The sequence below is a fragment of the Rutilus rutilus genome, assembly GCF_951802725.1.
Source record: "Rutilus rutilus genome assembly, chromosome: 23".
NCBI lineage: Eukaryota > Metazoa > Chordata > Actinopteri > Cypriniformes > Leuciscidae > Rutilus > Rutilus rutilus.
In genome coordinates, this window is record NC_140233.1 from 2,350,001 (window position 1) to 2,370,000 (window position 20,000).

Here is a 20,000-nt window from a genome sequence, read left to right on the forward strand (position 1 = left end):
TTTTATGTTAAATGAATGGCCTTTGGACACCAAATTTACATGTCTCGTCTTTGACCCATGTATGAGTTCTGTTTAATTTTGAGGAATCTAATTTAAAAAATAAAACAAAACCTAACATGAACAACATTACATTCTTAGATTTGCCTCATACAAACATTTCCAGGCCTTTTGGAAACTAGTGGAGCCTGCAGTAAACACCAAGATGGTGCGGATCACCAATGCCAAGGCTGCATCTGCCAGAAGCTCTGAGTTCTCTCTATCAACAACGGTATGCATGTGTACAATACTTATAATGTAGATCTTTTACTTTTACTTTAATAAAAGTAGTAATACTAGAGTGTAGAAACATCAGTGGTGGAGGGAAGTATTCAGATCCTTTATTTAAGTAAAAGTAATAATGTAGATCTTTTACTTTTACTTTAATAAAAGTAGTAATACTAGAGTGTAAAAACATCAGTGGTGGAGGGAAGTATTCAGATCCTTTATTTAAGTAAAAGTAATAATACTACACTGTAAAATAGTTAACCATGAAATTGTACTTGAATAAATGTTCCGAGTTACATTCCACCACAGTTTCTCGGATTAACACTTGTTTATTTTCACAGAAACTTCAGCCCATTGATGAGCTGCTGCTGTTCCTCATGCATCTGTCAGTGGGCCTGCCTCTCATGGATCTAGCAGAACGGTTTGACATTCACCGCACCACAGCCAGCAGGATTATTGCCACCTGGACGCACTTCCTTTACTACCTGCTTGGAAGCCAACGTCTGTGGATACCACGTGAAACTGTCAGAGCTCATCTTCTGCCAGAGTTTTCAGCTTTCCCTGACACACAAGTGGTGCTTGACTGCACTGAAATATATTGTCAGACTCCATCATCTCTCCTGTTGCAAAGTGAGGTGTTTTCCACGTACAAATCGCATGCTACATTCAAGGCCATGATCGGCATGGCGCCCCATGGTGTCTGGTCTGTATGCAGGATCCATGAGTGACCGTGAGATCTTCAAGTTGTCTGGCATTGCAAACCTTCTCACACCAGACATGGCAATTATGGTTGACAAAGGGTTCCTTGTGGGCAATCTAGCACCGTGCAAGGTTTACCGGCCTGCCTTTCTCTCAAGAAACACCCAAATGAGTAGAGAGGATGTCATGCAGACTCAATCCATTGCACGTCTGAGAGTCCATGTGGAGAGGTGCATCAGGAGGGTTAAAGAGAACAAACTTTTTGACAGAGACATACCCCTTTCTGTGTGTGGAAGCATTGAGGAGTTATTCAGTGTGGCTTGCTTCCTGGTCAACTACCAGTATGGACCACTGGTAAAGGCATGGGCAACTCAATGAATCACTCTGGACTCATGTATTAAAGGGATACTCCACTTTAAAATGAAAATTCTGTCATCATATACTCACCCTCATGTTGTTTCAAACCTGTATGAATTTCTTTCTTCTGCTGAACACAAAGGAAGATATTTAGAAGAATGTCAGTAACCAGACAGTTTATGGTCTCATTGCCTTCCATAGTATACATTTTTTCCTACTAAAAACTATTTTTGTGTTCAGCAGAAGAAAGTAATTCATACAGGTTTGAAACAACATGAGGGTGAGTATATGATGACAGAATTTGTATTTAAAGTGGAGTATCCCTTTAATGACACTTCACTTTTTGCTTATTAATCGTTTTCTAATGAATGTATTTCTAATGTATGTATTTCTAATCCTAAAGTAATTCTAATTTTAGTTTCTTGTAAAGTTTCTAATGAATGTTCTATAGTTTTGTTAAACATTTACTTACCAGAATTGATTCATTAAACAGCCTTTTGTTGACACAGCTTTTACATTATTAAAAAGATAATTAAAAATAATTGTATACACGTATATTTATGAACTCTTTAAACCCCCTCTTCTACAACTGGTGATGAGATGGGCAGTTACAGGTTACAACTAAGGAAAGTTTAGAGTTCTGTATCGTTTTACACACCTAGCTCAAAGTAAGATTATAGCATTAAGAGGAGACCACACATAGAAGCATATTTAAAGTAATATTTATTACACATAACAGCAGTGATTCTTAAATAATGTTTTTCAAAAAAAAAAAAAAAAAAAGTGCATATCAATCAAAGGCAACTCTAAATGCTAAAAAAGTGGTAGAGAACCCTGTTCAAACTACCATGTAAAAATAAAAATAATCTCCCTTCTCCCTGATGGTTTTAGCCACCTCGCCGTCTCTGTAGATGCGTTGTATTAGAATATCCTCCTCTGCAAACACTACAAAATCACACCACTCCATCCCTGTAAGTAGGAGCTGGCCTTGCACCTGCCAGTAGTAGCTGTGAGTCTGCTTCAATTTCAATGTGCCACTCTGCATTTTCAAGTAGCAACAGTCCACATAACTCTTAGCGTTGGGACATTTAATTTCCAGCAGTCCGAAGGGTGGGCTCTCAGTTGGGTCAAACACCAGACCGTCAGGAGATGACCCTAACCAGCGGGCGTCTGGGTGGATGATGAACCCACAAGGCCAGTAATTAGTGTTTTTTACTCTGCAGTACTCCTGGATGGCAACCGGTTCCAGTGCCAGTCCCCTCTTCATTGCAGCCGTTTGAGCCACTCCCTTTTTAATTCTTTGTGCCAAGTTTTCAGCAGAACTCTGACCTCTGACATGGCATATTTCCCTGAATCGTGAAGAAGTTATTCTTGGCCTCCTGACACGGTGCCACTCCACAGTGTTGCTCTGCTCCCTGGTGGCAACCTCTATTTTCCTTGCCATGTCAACTGTAACGACAAGTGACTGTAGATGGAGGTGTTGTTGGTGACTGCAGACAAACTGGCAGCTGGTATGCTCCAGCCTATAGCCATCTACAGGTAGAGGTGGTGGTGGAGGGGCATCTGGGTGGCGTACTATTACCCGGCTCACTGGCAATGGATGCTGGTAGGATATGGGACTACCTTCCTGGACTTTTCCCAAAGCGGAGTCAACCAGTGAGACGTCCGCATTTATCGCCATGGTGGTGATGAGTGGAGCAATGTCTGGCAAAAAGTCATCGTACACCTCGTCAACTTTGAGGACATCTGGATCTGGCAGCTCCCCTCGCACTGCCTTGTAACGTGTACTCCTTTGAATAATTTCATTTAACAATTAGGACTTTAAGAACAATTTTACACTCAAATCACAAAGATATACTGTATAGTAGGCTGTACAATTGCATAGGACAATAGATATTACCTAACACCGTCAGCAATCGTGAACTGCTTCGGCTTAGTGGAAATGAACACCATGTCACTCACTCTGCCTGGTTTCACACCCTATTAAGTACACAAAAGAATTACCAAATTGATTTGAATTGTTGTTGATGCAATATACTAGATCAGCTTTTCACACATGAAAAACTACAATAGTAAAGTACTTGAATTAATTTGTTGTAGTAATATAACAAATATAGTAATATAAACAATTTACTTTACCCACAGTTTAGTTTTCTACAGCTATAGGGTATATTTATACTACAATACACTAAAGTTTACTGTAGTAAAAACTAAAGTATAATACAGTATTTATTAGTTTATCAATTCACTATAATTAACACTACAGTATGTTGTAGCATTCATTAACAAAGTGTTGTAAAAACGAATATATACAGTATAATACAATTTACTATAGTAAATACTATAGTATTTTTTCATGTGGTTGTGCATACTTACCATGGTTCTTGGCTTGTGCCAGCGCTGCTCTGTTTCAGTGCAGCTGAGGACAGGGGGTACGGCAGCCAGGTTCAGTGTGGAGTAGTGCGCACTCTGGAACAGCAGTGCAACATTTGTGGTTGCAGAGTGCTGTTCCAGCTACACAGGAACACTCTGCCAATGAAATGTCCACTGGCGAGCAGTCCTCAAAGACAATCTACACATTGAAACAAATGCATGTCAGTCATTTCACATTTAGGACACTACTTCAGAACAACACAGAAAATGAGAAAACTGAGAGCAGGCTGATCAGGTAAGCAGTAGGTATGGGAATAGGCTCAATCATGTCAGGTTATCAATGGCATCATATACAATTCTGTAATCTAAGGACATCCAAATAGATAAGCCTTTATCACTATTCTCAATTTACTCACTTTCATATAGTGTTATTAAAACAGTGAACATTGAACATACAGTAAATAACCGCAGCCGTCAAAACCAGTTTCTGTGGTTTCCATGAAAGCTAGGTGTAGGTTTATCTCATTAATTTATCATTTTTCAACACAGGGTTGCAAAACGAAAAGAAAGATTTAACTCAGCCCTTTCACGTCAGCTAGCTAGACTTATTTGAATCCTAAAATCACAGGTTACCTCCATTAGCCACATCAAAACCACAGAACATTAACCTGATTGAGGCTTTGAACTGATAAACATTTCTTATTTCTACTCCCTACTCTGAGGTCGTGAGGCTTCTCGCTCTTTCTCATCGACCTGTAACAGGCAGCCCTGACGCTCACTCTCCCTGACGAATCTTTGTTTGAAACTGTGGGGAATTGAACATCATTCATGTTATGCATTAATCGTACATCATCAAAACACTACACTGTATCAAATAGCCTGTCAAGTTGTCAAAGTTACACACTAACGTTAACTAACTGAGCTAACGTTAGCTAGCTTGCCAGTCTGTTAGCTAGCTGTTGTATAACTTACCTTCGTAGTTGTCGATGTAACTCGATATATACATTTTGAATCCCTTTTCCCGTTTGCTCCTCGGGGCTGAGCTTGCCGCTTGTACTAGCCGGTGTACATCGCTGATGGTAATCTTCGGTAGGTCTTGAAGGCATCTTGAGTAAAACAGCGCCATCCTGCTGTTATATCTCGGGACCGGAAGTTTACAAGCGTACACTCAGTAAAGCGGAAATAGAATTACGTCAACCCGTGCAACTAGTCCATTAAGATCAAAGTCAACAGAATATTTTGAATCTCTTTTGCACTTATAAGAAAAAAAGCCTATCGCACCACCGCGATTGTCGACCCCAGGGGGTTAAAAAATAGATTTTCGCCAAAAATCCTCTTTGGCTCCGCGGCTGCCATGGTAGACAACGTTAGCCTACCGGTGACTGAAGTCTCGCGTGCGAGTCAAGAGCGAAGTGATTGACATGACCAGGCTACCGTAGCTATGGCTTGGATTCGTTAGCAAACATTGCCCCCCTGTGGTATTTGCATGTTACTATCACAAGCATAATGTTGTGGCCTGCCCAGAAAAACGTTGGTTCTAATAATAGCCCCGGCCACTATTAGAGACCGGCCTTTATTTACCTCCGCCGACAGCGAGACCGGCCAATGTTAGAGACCCGCTAATGGAATACAGGCCAATATTAGAGGATTTACGGTAAAAAGAGGAATAAAAAAATTTATCTTTTGGAAATTGATCTAAATGCCTTAATTACAGTTTTTTCCAACTGCTTACACACAAAATGTTTTCATGTTACACAATTTTTGAAACCTCTCACTCAAAGAGCAAAACTACACACCAAATCTCCAAAACCATAAGCTATTTCTCAGCCTTTGACTCAGTTTTTAATTGCATAAAACACTTTTTTCAAAACACTACACACAATTCTCTTCCTAAAACACAAAAATCTAACAGGAAGTGACTTGCTTTGCTTTTCCAAACACAACCAGTCAAAATGCTACACTTATTCACCAGGTCACACACACACTCACATGTGCAAACACTAATTGCTTAACTGATCACTAACCAATCACTGCTTTACTGTAGTATAGGCCTATGAATATAGGGGTGTCGAAATTAATCGTTTCTTCGATGCATCACGATGCAGACGAGGACGATTCTGTATCGGTTCAGTAATAGACCATAACCGATTATGATGTACTGACGCTTTTCTGACGTCATTTGTCGCTTATGTGCTTTGTGGCGGTAGCATACAATGGCAGAGGGAGGCGAGACGCGAGTGATTAAAAATGCTCCAACTACTTTAAAAGCCTACATCTGGCACATTTCGGCTTTGATGAACAACCTGGTGAGCACGACCTGCAGAAGACACGCGCTGTGTGCGCTCGTGTCACGCACAAATAGAATATGCAGGAGGTAATATATAACGTGGTTTATCAAGTTAATACCACAAACTTGATAAACCACGTTAGCCGTTTTCACCGCGAGCTGTTAACGCCTGGCAGAGTCTGACTGAGAAAAGTTGTTTCAAACCTGTATGAATTTCTTTTTTCTGCTGAACACAAAAGAAGATATTTTGAAAAATGTCTGTAACCAAACAGTTGCTGGACCCCATTGACTTCCATAGTATTTTTTTTTTCCTACTATGGAAGTCAATGGGGTCCAGCAACTGTTTGGTTTGAAACAGCTTGAGGGTGAGTAAATGATGACAGAATTTTCATTTTTGGGTGAACTATCCCTTTAATTGAAATTGCTCATAAGCTTAATTGAATTGTCCTAGAGAGAAAAATTATAATTAAATTTTTTTGTCTAAAGACTACATATAAATAGCTACCAAAATTAATGTCGGTAGTAAACTGCAGTTTGACTAAAAGAAATGACTAAAAATTGACAAAAAATGCAATGACTTTTCATCAACTAAAACTAGACTAAAACTATGAAAGACAAAATGACTAAAATGTGACTAAGACCAATAAGCATTTTTTGTCTGAAAATAAAGACTAAGACTAAATCAAAAATAGCTGCCAAAATGAACACTGGTGTGTGTGTGTGTGTGTGTGTGTGTGTGTGTGTGTGTGTGTGTGTGTGTTCCCTCTCAGAAAGGGTAGAATATGCTTGAACACACTTGTAAGATCCAGACAGGTGAAACAGAATATTTTTTAAATCGGTTTTAATGATTGATTCATAAAGACTTCACTTGTGTCATCACTGGATGAATCGGCGCTCTAGTGGTTAATAAGCAGAACTGCATGCGTCTTGCGGAGGAACACTGTAGCCGGATCTACTTCTCTCTGTGTATGTCTATGGTGAGTCACGCAGGCACTGTGTTCCTCCGCAGCGGTGCAACCCGACCGTTGTAAAGTAGTCTGAGTATAAACGCTGTAGGATTGAGTGCGAATCAAACACAAATTAATCTTCCAGGTGATTTGTTCAAACATAATTCCACACAGAACTCAACATTCCAGAACCCAAATCACCAATCCAGAGCCATAAAATCAGGCTCCAGCTAGTCTACGCTAACCAACGAAAAACCCCAACTAAGAGCTTTTATGACCAGCTAAAGCAGTGGTTCTCAACCTTTTTTGGGCCAGCGCCCCCTATCCAATATCCAAATCCCTGAATGCCCCCCACCCCCAAACTAATGAGCTACCAGGAACGAGTGAGAGTTAATAGATGAAATAAGTGCAAAATTGTCTTTTATTAATACAATTGAACTATACTCCACAGTGATTCATCCAAAAAAGTTATAAACTGATCTCATTAAAATACGTCTCTATAGCACGCATTGTGTTTATCGTGCAATTTATACGTGAAAATGAGTTTTTACGTGCATATGATACGCAGTTTTCGCATAGCAATACCAGTGTTTCTCACAGGATTTTGGTAAATCTGTGTTGAGTGGACCTCGGGCCTTCTAAGGGGGTTTGGGGGCATACATTTTGTGCATTTTAATGTTAAATTCATCAATCTGGTGCACTTTTATGGGATTAATATCCTGCCATGATTCAAAACTGAAAATAAAGTTCTGAAAGGTTGAAACTAAGTGTTCGAAAACTCAAAATCTTACAAAAAACAGTTTTGCAAGATCGAAAAATAAGATTTGCAAGCTTGCAAATTATAAAAAAAATAAAATATATCTGCAAACATTATGTTGTTTTTGAGATTTCCTTCTTCAGAACTGCAAAAAAAAAATTTACGATGTTGCGCAAACAATTTTTCAGAGTTTCAAATTTGTCAGTGTTCTCCCACTGTATTAGTTTGTTTTCCAGGGTTGAAACCTTGTAAATGGTGATCTGAAAACTGGTGTGCGAATGTGTGAAAAAAAAGTTTTGAAACTCTGAAAACTGAGGTTCGAAAGGGCGAAACTTATTACATTACATTACATTTGCACTCCTATTGCATACTATTTTTTCAGAGCTGAGTTTACAACACCCACTTTGCGGAGATACGCCCACACAGTTGCGAGCTTGCGACTCACGTGATTTGTGGCAGCGTTGTCACACCAGTTTTCAGATCACCATTTACAAGGTTTCAAATCTGGAAAACAAACTATGCACTGGGAGAACAGTGACAAATTCGAAACTCTGAAAAAATGATTGCACAACACCGTAAAAAAGAGTGTTGCACTTCTGAAGAAGGAAAACTCAAAAACAAAATTATGTTTGCAGAGATTTTTTTTTTACCACTTTGCAAGCCAGCAAAACTCAAAAACAACATAATGTTTGCAGAGATATTTTTATTTTTTTATAATTTGCAAGCTTGCAAATCTTATTTTTCGATCTTGCAAAACTGTTTTTTGTAAGATTTTGAGTTTTCGAACACTTAGTTTCAACCTTTCAGAACTTTATTTTCAGTTTTGAATCATGGCAGGATATTAATCCCATACACTTTGAGAGTTCAAAATTAAAAGTGCCAACCCATATTCAATGTGCAAATTAAACAAAGAAAAATTCAAACCTCTTTTAGTTGTGTCTGTCTACATTACACTACTACATAATAATAGTTATAATATTAATACTATGACAGTAATAGCCATATATTGTAAAACAAATGCACTGAAAAATAAAGGATGGTCATTAAAGCGGTAATGTTTGCACTTACGTTTTATTATGCATTTAGGAGAGTATTGCAAAAAGCTGCTTACATTAACCTTACTTTCGAAAAATAAATAAATACATGATTTTTCATGAAAAATTATGTTAGAATTGTAGGCCTAAAATATCTTGGTATCAGCTTGTTTTCATCAATGGTATAATTAATACAATTACAATTAATTTGGTTTGTTGTGATTAATTTGTGTTCATAATCAGTAAAAAAAAAAAAATCTTCTAACAAGATTAAACACATATGAACAATTAAATTATTATTGTATTATTAATTATTTTTATATCTTGAAACTACCCAAGCAGCGTTTCGTCGCGCATGTGACGGCGGAATGAATACATTACCAAAATGTGATTGCAGAAACATATTTAAATTATCCATCAAATTGTCATTTTCTCCTTACTGTCTTGCGAGTTAACAATAATGCCTGACCAGTAAATTACTTGGTGAACAAAGAAAACATTATGGCATTAGGGATTTGAATTAGTTAATAAAAATGTAAACGTTTTACCTTATAAATAGAATATTTTAATTAATTTTAAAATTCGTCGCCAGAGTGAATGGGAACATGATTTATTGAAAATATTTGAAAAAAATATAAGTGTTTCTTAAGTCAATACGTTTTAATGGCTTGTCAACTTTCCATTCCTCCGCTGCGTGATTCTAGGCACCACCGGATTGTTGTCAGCGTGAAACACATTTTTTTGAGCGCGTGAATGCTGATTCTTGTCAGCGCTTGAGCACTGGTCTAAGACTGGAAAAATAATAGAGTCGTTGCAAAAGTAACGATAGGCTACATGTCGCTTTAAACTGGAAGATTTTAGAATGTTAGGCATTCTAAACTTTTGAATAAGAAATAATATCAAGTCGTCAAAATACAACTCGTCAAAATCACAACAAGCGCGCGCGGTGAGAACACTCATTTAAACAGCATATACACAACTTGACTGCACATGATATTTTTGACATTATTGATACTGCTTTCAATCATAATGCAATAGAAATGAACACAAAAAACCTGCCTAGTGCCTACCAACAACACTGACGGTGGACTTGCGGTCAGGAGTAGAGCGGCTGCACAAATGTTTTTTTTTGTTTGTTTTTTTTAGCGCTGCTGAGGTATTCTTTCACGCGCACCATAGATGCACGTGCACACACAATATGATATCACACTCTGCGCATATGTTTTACAACATAATTTAACAAAAACATAGTCATAACACTTTTTAAATAGCCTGTGTGGTTGAAAAGACTGTGAAAGTAAAGCTGTTTCATATCGACAGCTGCTCTCTCTGGGTCAGCGACAGCACACACAGATTTGAATGTTCCAGTGTGAAGTTTCTTCATTTAGGAATAAGATCGCGAGTGTTTGAATAGAGATCTTTTAAAGATTAATCATGCAGCTCTACTGTCTTTATAATCTCTCTCTCTGCGCTGATATCTGACTCAAAGCGTAGGTTTTATGAGCAGCACGAGGGCTTTACAGTGCATTCATTACTATTGTAATATTCATGAAGTGAGACATCGCTGTTAAAGGATAAGCTCCCAGCACTTCGCCCACACATCGCACCAGAACCGTTTTCAGAACCGAAATTTAGGAATTTCTCATGGTTCCAGTATTTTCTCATAAACACTAACGGTTCTGGATAAGAACAGATTCTCGGTTACCAACCCTAGTAATGACAGCATACTCTTCTCAGCACTCTCGTACTGTGTGAAGCTTTTTGTAAATCTTGTCCTCCACGCAGCTCTACTACTGAGCCTTTCCACATCTCACTCCCCTGCACACTTGACTATGGTAAGACTGAAATACACACACATATATTCACAGGATGAGATGAATCTTATTGCTCAACATACCTGAGTGTGTTCAGTGTGCAGTTTGGGTCCTTCAGTAGATCAGAGAGCATCTTGAGTCCTGAGTCTCCCAGGGGATTGTCGCCCAGATCCAGCTCTCTCAGGTGTGAGGGGTTTGAACACAGAGCTGAAGCCAGATAACCACAGCCTTCTCCTGTCACCTCACAGCGCCATAATCTACAAACACACACAGAAACACTGAAGATATCTGAGACTGACATCAGAACTCACAACAAAAGCTTGTTAAATCTGCTGAATAATTACACATCCATTTAATATAAACTGGTAAGAGATCTCTGTCATTTCATACAAGTTCTACTGAACTTTGAGTATTTCAATTTGTTGAAACTGTAACTTGCCAACATTTTAAAGCCAAATACATTTTACACAGACAAATCTCCTCTTGTTAATAGTTACCCTGATTTTTAAAACTGTTTTCATAGTTTGTGAAAGCGAGCTCAGAGAAGCAGTGTGTCGGCAGTGTGCAGCGGGCAAGCTCAGAGTATCAGTGCACTGCAGTGTTTACATCTGCTCTTATTATAAGCAACAGGACTTCTCCGATGGCCAATAATCCCACCGTATCAAGCGCTGGTAGAGCTATACTGCAGATCAGGAGGTTCACCACCACCATACTCCCAGGGGCGGATCTACTGGGGTGGCACGGGGTGGCAGCTGCCACCCCTAGTAAAGGTCTTGCCACCCCAGCTGCCACCCCATTGATGTCAGCCCAGGCCGGCTGAAAATAAGACGACATTTACGGTAAAAACCTTAGTTTCCAGGGCGCCCCTAAACGCATCAGGACTTGAGTAGAAAATACTTCGCTACGTCCCTGATTCAAACGTGCAGAGCGGCATTCTGGCTCACACACACAGCGAGTCTGCTGCGGTGCGGTGGCCCTGCAACCCAACTGGAGAGACTGAGCTGCCCCAGAGCCTCTGAAGGTGAAGTGAGTTTCCCCAGGTGTAGTTTAAACACACGTTTAACTTAAAGTTACATTTGTAATGAATGTATTGTATGCTAAAGATGTCACGGTTGTTGAATGCATTGTTTCCTTCTTGTCTCGTGTCATTGTTGTTATGTGTGTGAGTGGGCGTTGTCCCGCTCACGTGTCTGTCAGCGCTCCAGCTGATCATCATCATCTCAATCACTGTTCACAGCTGCTGTTCATTCCCATTGCCTACATATACTCACACCATTATCTGTTCCAGTGTCGGATTGTTTGTTGAGGTCCTGTGTTGCTGTTCCGTGTTCCTGTGAAGTCGCCGTCCTGTGAAGTTGCCGTGTCTGTGTCTCGCCTGCCTTGTCTTCTTGCCGTCCTGTTCCTTGTCCTTGGATACACCGCACTTCACCGGGATCGGGATTCTGCACATCACAGCACCAGAGCACCACAGACCATCTTAAGTCCCTGCACGAGCCTGAGTCGTCGCCCTTCTTTGTTCCTGAACTGTTTCCTGACCATTTGAGATATTAAACGTTTTTGAGCACCTGCAAACTGTTTCCTGTCTGTTCTATCATGACAGAACAATCCGACCAGTTGATGGAAGCAGCAGGTGGCGCCGCAGCTACAATGGATGACTTTGTTCGTGCAAGTATTCAAAGGATGGACGCCCAAGACCGTCAGCAAGGGGAGGCGGCGCGCGCGATTCAGGCTCTCGTCACGCAGGTGTCCGAGCTGACCCAGCGTTTTCAACAGCTGCAACCTCCCGCTGCGCCAGCCGCACCGCCCGTCCCTCCCACACCACCGATGACCGCCTCCCAGTCGGAGCCACGCCTTCCTACGCCTGAGCCCTATTCTGGTGAGCCTAACTTTTGCCGGCCGTTTTTGACTCGATGCAGCATGCACTTTGCTCTCCAGCCACGGACATTTGAGAGGGAAGAGACGAAGGTGGCCTTCGTTCTCACATTATTGACTGGGAGAGCGGCACTATGGGGGACGGCGGTGTGGGAGAATCGAGAACCATGCTGTTCCTCGTTCCAGGAGCTCTCCTCGGAGATGAGGAGAGTTTTTGACCGCGCGGTCGCGGGAAGAGAGGCTGCCAGGGTCTTATCAGAGCTACGCCAGCAAGAGCGTTCGGTATCTGATTATGCCATCGAGTTTAAGACCCTGGCGGCCGAGTGTCGCTGGAACGAGGAAGCGCAGTGGGATAGGTTCCTGCATGGGTTGGCTGACCGCGTCCAGAGGGAGATCTACGCCCTGGATCTACCCCCCTCACTGAATGGACTTATCGATCTGGCTCTGAGGGTGGACGCTCGACTAGCCCGGGTCGGACCACGCGCTCCACCCAGCCTGCCTCGTGGGGGGGGGGAACATCAGCGATCCAGCGGCATGGACGCGGTCGGTCCCTCCGATCCCGAGCCCATGCAGGTGGGTCGAGCTCGGCTTTCCCGGGAGGAGAGGGAGAGGCGGAGATCCCTTGGCCTTTGCCTGTACTGCGGGGGAGCAGGACACTTTGCCAACAACTGCCCGGTAAAAGGTCAAGCCCGATAGTAAGTATGAGGCTACTATCGGGTGGGATCTCCGCCGAAAGGTCCTCATCTACATCCACCATCCTCCCGGGGAGACTTAGATGGTCTGTCCACGATCATCACTGCACCGCACTGGTGGACTCCGGGGCAGAAGGTAATTTTATGGATCGCACCTTTGCACTTCAGCTTCAGATCCCACTCAGAACACTTCCCCAGAGCATCACCGTACATGCACTCAATGGACAGTCACTACCCACCATCTCCCAGGCCACCGAGAACATTACACTCATCATCTCAGGAAATCACGCAGAGACAATATCATTCTACATCACGGACTCCCATCACACCCCCATTGTATTGGGTCACCCCTGGCTCAAGAAACACAACCCCCGCATTGACTGGAAACAAAGAACCATATCAGCCTGGAGCACTGAATGTCATAGTTCTTGTCTTGTGTCTGCCTGTTCTGTTGTCTCTGTTCCTGTTTTGCAGGAGGAAGCAGTGGATTTATCAAACGTGCCCGCGGAGTACCGTGACCTGAGGGAAGTGTTCAGTAAGTCAAGGGCTGCTTCTCTTCCTCCGCACCGTCCCTACGACTGTGCTATAGATTTACTGTCAGGTAAGTCTCCGCCTAAAGGCAAGATTTATTCACTCTCGGTTCCGGAGAGGGAGGCTATGGAGAAATATATTTCTGATTCTCTAGCATCCGGGTTCATCCAACCTTCCTCATCTCCAGCGGGGGCGGGGTTCTTTTTTGTGGGGAAGAAGGATGGATCGCTGCGACCTTGTATTGATTACCGGGGGTTGAACAACATCACGGTAAAGAATACTTATCCTTTGCCGTTGATGTCTTCAGCCTTCGAGAGGTTGCAGGGAGCATCCATCTTCACAAAACTGGACTTACGTAATGCTTATCATTTGGTTCGTATCAGGAAGGGGGATGAGTGGAAGACTGCCTTCAACACCCCTAGGGGGCACTTTGAATACTTGGTCATGCCTTTCGGTTTGTCCAACAGTCCCGCAGTCTTCCAAGCACTCGTCAATGACGTGCTGCGAGACATGATCGATCAGTTTATTTATGTTTACCTGGATGACATTCTGATTTTTTCCTCGTCTCTCCAGGAACACGTGCAGCACGTCCGACGAGTTCTCCAAAGGTTGCTAGAGAATGGGCTTTTTGTCAAGGCGGAGAAATGCGCTTTTCATGCACAGTCGGTCCCTTTCTTAGGACACATCGTGTCGGCTGAGGGTATGCGTATGGATCCTGACAAAGTTAAGGCTGTGGTAGAGTGGCCAAACCCAGATTCCCGTAAGGCCCTACAGAGGTTTCTGGGGTTCGCCAATTTCTACCGGCGTTTTATTCGCAACTTTAGCCAACTAGCCGCACCTCTGACTGCCTTGACCTCCCCCCGAACTGCGTTCAGGTGGTCGGAAGCAGCCGAGACTGCTTTTACCAACCTCAAGAGCCGCTTCGTTTCGGCTCCCATCTTAATCGCCCCTGATTCCTCACGTCAGTTTGTGGTGGAGGTCGACGCGTCAGAGGTGGGGGTAGGCGCAGTTCTTTCCCAACGCTCACCTTCAGACAACAAGATGCATCCATGCGCGTTTTTATCCCATCGCTTATCACCAGCTGAACAAAATTACGACATTGGCAACAGGGAGTTGTTGGCGGTCAAGTTAGCCTTGGAAGAATGGCGTCATTGGTTAGAAGGGTCCGGGGTACCCTTTATCGTCTGGACGGATCATAAGAATCTGGAGTACATTAGATCCGCTAAAAGGTTGAACTCCAGGCAGGCGCGGTGGGCACTTTTTTTCGGCCGATTTGATTTTACTCTCTCGTATCGTCCGGGTTCCAAAAACATCAAACCCGATTCTTTGTCCCGTATTTTTGATCGATCCGAACACGCACCTACTCCCGAGCGTATTTTTCCTGAGACCCTAATTATCTCTACGCTCACTTGGGAGGTCGAATCGAGAGTCAAGAAGGCTCTAGAAGGGGTAACGCCTCCGATCCGGTGCCCACCGAACCGCTTATTTGTGCCGGAGAAACTACGTCCAGACGTTATTCGATGGGGCCATTGTTCTAGTCTAGCCTGTCATCCAGGAGTTACTCGCACCCTCTATTTGGTCAGACAACGATTCTGGTGGCCGCTTATGGCTCGCGACGTTCACGATTTTGTTTTGGCTTGCTCAGTTTGTGCTATTGGTAAGTCTTCCAATCGACCCCCAGATGGGTTACTCCAACCGCTGTCGGTGCCTTCGAGACCCTGGTCCCATATCGCTCTAGATTTTGTTACCGCCCTCCCACCCTCCCAGGGTAACACGGTAGTTTTAACCGTGGTGGACCGATTCTCGAAGGCAGCCCACTTTGTTCCCTTGCCCAAATTACCCTCAGCCAAGGAGACAGCGGTTGCAGTCGTTAATCACGTCTTTCGGTTACATGGCCTCCCGACAGACGTGGTTTCTGACAGGGGTCCCCAATTTGTGTCCAAATTTTGGCGAGAGTTTTGTAAGTTACTGGGGGCGACGGTCAGTCTGTCTTCCGGGTTTCACCCTCAGAGCAATGGTCAAACTGAGAGAGCCAACCAAGACCTGGAGAGAACCTTGCGATGTACGGCTGCCAGGAATCCTTCCTCCTGGAGTCAGCAACTGCCTATGGTGGAGTACGCCCACAATTCGTTGCCAGTGTCAGCTACGGGCCTATCTCCTTTTGAGTGTAGTATAGGATACCAGCCACCGGTCTTTTCTAGTCTGGAATCCGAAGTCGCGGTCCCCTCCGCTCACGCCTTCGTCCAGAGGTGTCACCGCACATGGACAAGAGCCCGTGAGACTCTCCTCCGTGTGCGGGCGCGCACCAAGGCCAAAGCCGATCGCCACCGGTCTAGGCCTCCTGTATATGTCGTCGGTTCCAAAGTGTGGCTTTCTACTAAGAACATTCCGCTCCGCTCCGTATCCAATAAACTGGCTCCTAAATTCATTGGCCCGTTTTCTGTCACCAAAATTGTTAGTCCGGTGGCAGTCCGCCTCAACCTCCCTCCAGTGTACAGGAGAATTCATCCGGTATTCCACGTGTCCAAAATTAAACCCGTTTTTTTTTCCCGCATTAATCCGCCTGTCCCGGTTCCCCCACCGCCGCGACTCGTAGATGGGGAACCATCCTATTCGGTCCGTCGCATTATGGACTCTAGGCGGAGGGGACGCGGATTCCAGTACCTGGTGGACTGGGAAGGTTACGGTCCGGAGGAGAGAAGTTGGGTTCCGGCTCGTGACATCCTGGATCACTCTCTTATCGATGATTACAATCGACAGGTAAGGGAGTCTGGGAACGCCGTGAGGCGTTCCTAGAGGAGGGGGTACTGTCACGGTTGTTGAATGCATTGTTTCCTTCTTGTCTCGTGTCATTGTTGTTATGTGTGTGAGTGGGCGTTGTCCCGCTCACGTGTCTGTCAGCGCTCCAGCTGATCATCATCATCTCAATCACTGTTCACAGCTGCTGTTCATTCCCATTGCCTACATATACTCACACCATTATCTGTTCCAGTGTCGGATTGTTTGTTGAGGTCCTGTGTTGCTGTTCCGTGTTCCTGTGAAGTCGCCGTCCTGTGAAGTTGCCGTGTCTGTGTCTCGCCTGCCTTGTCTTCTTGCCGTCCTGTTCCTTGTCCTTGGATACACCGCACTTCACCGGGATCGGGATTCTGCACATCACAGCACCAGAGCACCACAGACCATCTTAAGTCCCTGCACGAGCCTGAGTCGTCGCCCTTCTTTGTTCCTGAACTGTTTCCTGACCATTTGAGATATTAAACGTTTTTGAGCACCTGCAAACTGTTTCCTGTCTGTTCTATCATGACAAAAGATGATTCAGCATCAGCAAAAACAGCGAGTCTATTACGTTAGCCAAAATCAGCGGCCAAATCGCTCCCTCGTGATTTGTAAGAGCACTCTTCCCTTTGATTAGCCTAATTTTGATTTTAGTAAAGACAAGAACAGCTTAATAAAAAATATAAAATATTGTTTGTATCCATAACGTTTACTGATGGTCGCCGTTACGCCGACGTTACGTTACAACACACAATAGCCTACAGTGCCAGTTAGGATCGATCATTTGATTAGCTAAGCAGTCCTATTAAATCCAATTCCTCTCAGATATCACAGCAATGAAACCAGGTTACAACTGGGGAAATAACATATACAATAGGATTAAGTAGTCTAAACATAAAGTGTGTGCATGTGATAAATCTTTCTGATTTTATATTTGTTATTGAGGACAGAACTAAACATTCAAACGGTTACACATTCTTTGATATTAAACAAATTTTATTTTAGATTTAGATTTTGGCTTCCAATGATTATAAAAAAGAATATATTTGAGGTATAGGCTACCATTAAAAACAAAAGCCGCATTCTCTACAGCGCAACTTCCTTCCCTTCACAGAGCGGTGCGCTGCGGTCATTTCTCCCTAAAACCCAAACATAACGTCAGAATCTGCACGATCGGTGATTGTTGTAAAATGTAGTCTATACTGTTGCTAAACTGATAATAAAAGGCTATTAAAAGTACCAAAATTGACGCAATAGACGCTGTTCCAAATGCGGCGCGCGCTCCGAAACACACCGCAACGAGACAAGCAACGTATATTTTGGGCTTCGTGTGCACATCTAAACGATCAAATATGTCAAAATGGCTGTCTTGGAGATTCACTAAAACAGTTTATTCACTTAAATACAGTTTATGTCTTAAATGGGCGTAAATAGTTGGGAGAAAATATGATGCGTAATAATGATTAGAACTGCATTTGGTCTTAAAGGGGCAGCAGTCTAATAAACCTGCTGACGATTGCTTCATTAATGTGAATCAAACAACAAAAGGCAAAGAGAAAATCAGTCGCAGCTCTTGAATGAATAATTTTGGCTTTTATAAGCTTTAATCTATCTATGATAATCTATGCAGTGTTATTTTACATCTGACTGTATTAGGTGTCTTTTTAGCCCATATTACTCCTGAACAGTAATGTCAGTAGACATTACTGAAATTAAAGCACTGGGTATATAATTTGTATATTTGTTTTTGTTTGACCATGTGTTTGTACTTTGTTTTTGGTGTCCTATGTCTTCTGAATATAAAACACAAAAGCCTGCACCCTTCTGCATAACATGCATGTTTTATTTGTTTTGTTAAAGCATTGCTTTTTATTTTGCTAAAGATATTTATTTTTTCTTTTGCTATAGATATTTATTTTACATTTCAAAATATAAAGCAATATTAATTGTGTTCTAAATAATTCTTTCCCCTTTTTTTTAATATAACAAAAAGAACCGATAAGAATACTGTTTAAGTACCGGATCGATAAGGAGTATTGGTAAGAGTAGTTATACCATTACTAATTAATACCGTTAATTAGTAATACCGTTAATTACCGATTCTAATACCGTTTTTTTTTTTTTTTTTAAATCTATACGTAGCTGCTGTTGTGCGTTTCTAAATAATTTCTGCATTTCCTCAATGTTATATAACTTTTTAGAGGACTAACAGGCTAGAGTAGGATATTCATAAGATTCCATCATAGAATTTTGACCTATTTTTTTACAGTCTATGATTTTGACATAGAGAGGGGGGGGGGGGGGGGGGTGTAATATCGCGAAAAGATATAGGGAAAAGGAGATGGCATGTCAATTGATGTGCCAGCAGCTAAATAAGTGGATGGTCAAAGGCAACAGGTAGGATTTAAAGTGTGACGTCCACGCATGTAGGCTAGGAGATACACGGTGCTTTTTGGGCCGATACATCTAATAGGCTATTTTTTTTTTTTGTCTTTGTCTTAACGGCCCATAAAACTTGTACATCGGCAGCCCATTCGTTTTGTTTTGTTTTGCTTAACTGGCGGCGCTGGGTTAGTGCCGTAATGCATTGGTCAAAAAAAAAAAAAGTCAGCGTTAGTTTTTTGTGACATTTTTCATTAAACACGTAGATCAGCGGCCCATTGGTTCTTTTCTTGATTGACACTGGGCTGTAGCCTGGTTAAAACCAGACCATTCTAAATTTGCCGGAAGTTGTTTTCCCAGGCTAACTGGGCTGGCCAAATCACATCATTAATGTGAAGTATAGAAATTAGTACAAAACTAATTATGAAAGTTTCCTTTATTTTTCAGTGCATTTGTATTACAATATATGGCTATTACTATCATGGGATTAATATTATAGGCCTAACTATTATTATGTAGTAGTGTAATGTAGACACTAGACAGACACTGTTACTAAAAAAGGTTTGAATTTTTCTTTGTTTAATTTGCACACTGAATATGGGTTGGAGCTTTTAATTTTGAACTCTCAAAGTGCACCAGATTGATGAATTCAACATTAAAAAACACAAAATTTTCTTACGGGGGGGCATGCCCCCGAACCCCCGTAGAGGGACAGAGGTGCACTCAGCAGTGGATTCATCACTGTGAAGTATAGTTCAATTTTATTAATAAATTACAATTTTGTACTTAATTCATCTGTTGATTATCACTTGTTCCTCACTCATTACATGGGACAGTTATTGTTTTTAATGCCAAAATTGTTGCTGCATACCCCTCTGACACTGGGTAGTTGCACCCCTGGATATACCCATCCCTACTGGCAGCAACGAATTAAAAGTTATGGCCAATTTACCTATGATTAAATTCAGTATAAATACTTCTGCCATATGTTGCCACCCCTCAGAAATTCCTGCCCCCCTCTCGCCACCCCATAAATATTTTTCTAGATCCACCCCTGCATACTCATGTGGGACAAACAGGGATTAAATGATGAGCTTGCTCGTGCCGGCCACTCTAACCAGTGATAAACACAACGAGAACTGTTCGACCCTTCTGAATTAAACACTACTATGATATGGGAACCGTAAAGGCAGTTTCTAACTAGAAATACTGAAGGAAT

The 20,000-nt window shown here is 42.3% G+C and overlaps 1 protein-coding gene across 1 annotated transcript in view; it reads right to left on the bottom strand.

Moving 5' to 3' along the window:
• Positions 1–20,000, bottom strand: part of LOC311283212 (NACHT, LRR and PYD domains-containing protein 12-like) — a 66,642-nt gene that overhangs the window by 22,493 nt on the left and 24,149 nt on the right. The window contains exon 7 of the mRNA XM_084397512.1: positions 10,616–10,789. Coding sequence (XP_084253638.1) covers positions 10,616–10,789 — 174 coding nt within the window. The remainder of the gene's footprint in view (positions 1–10,615; positions 10,790–20,000) is intronic.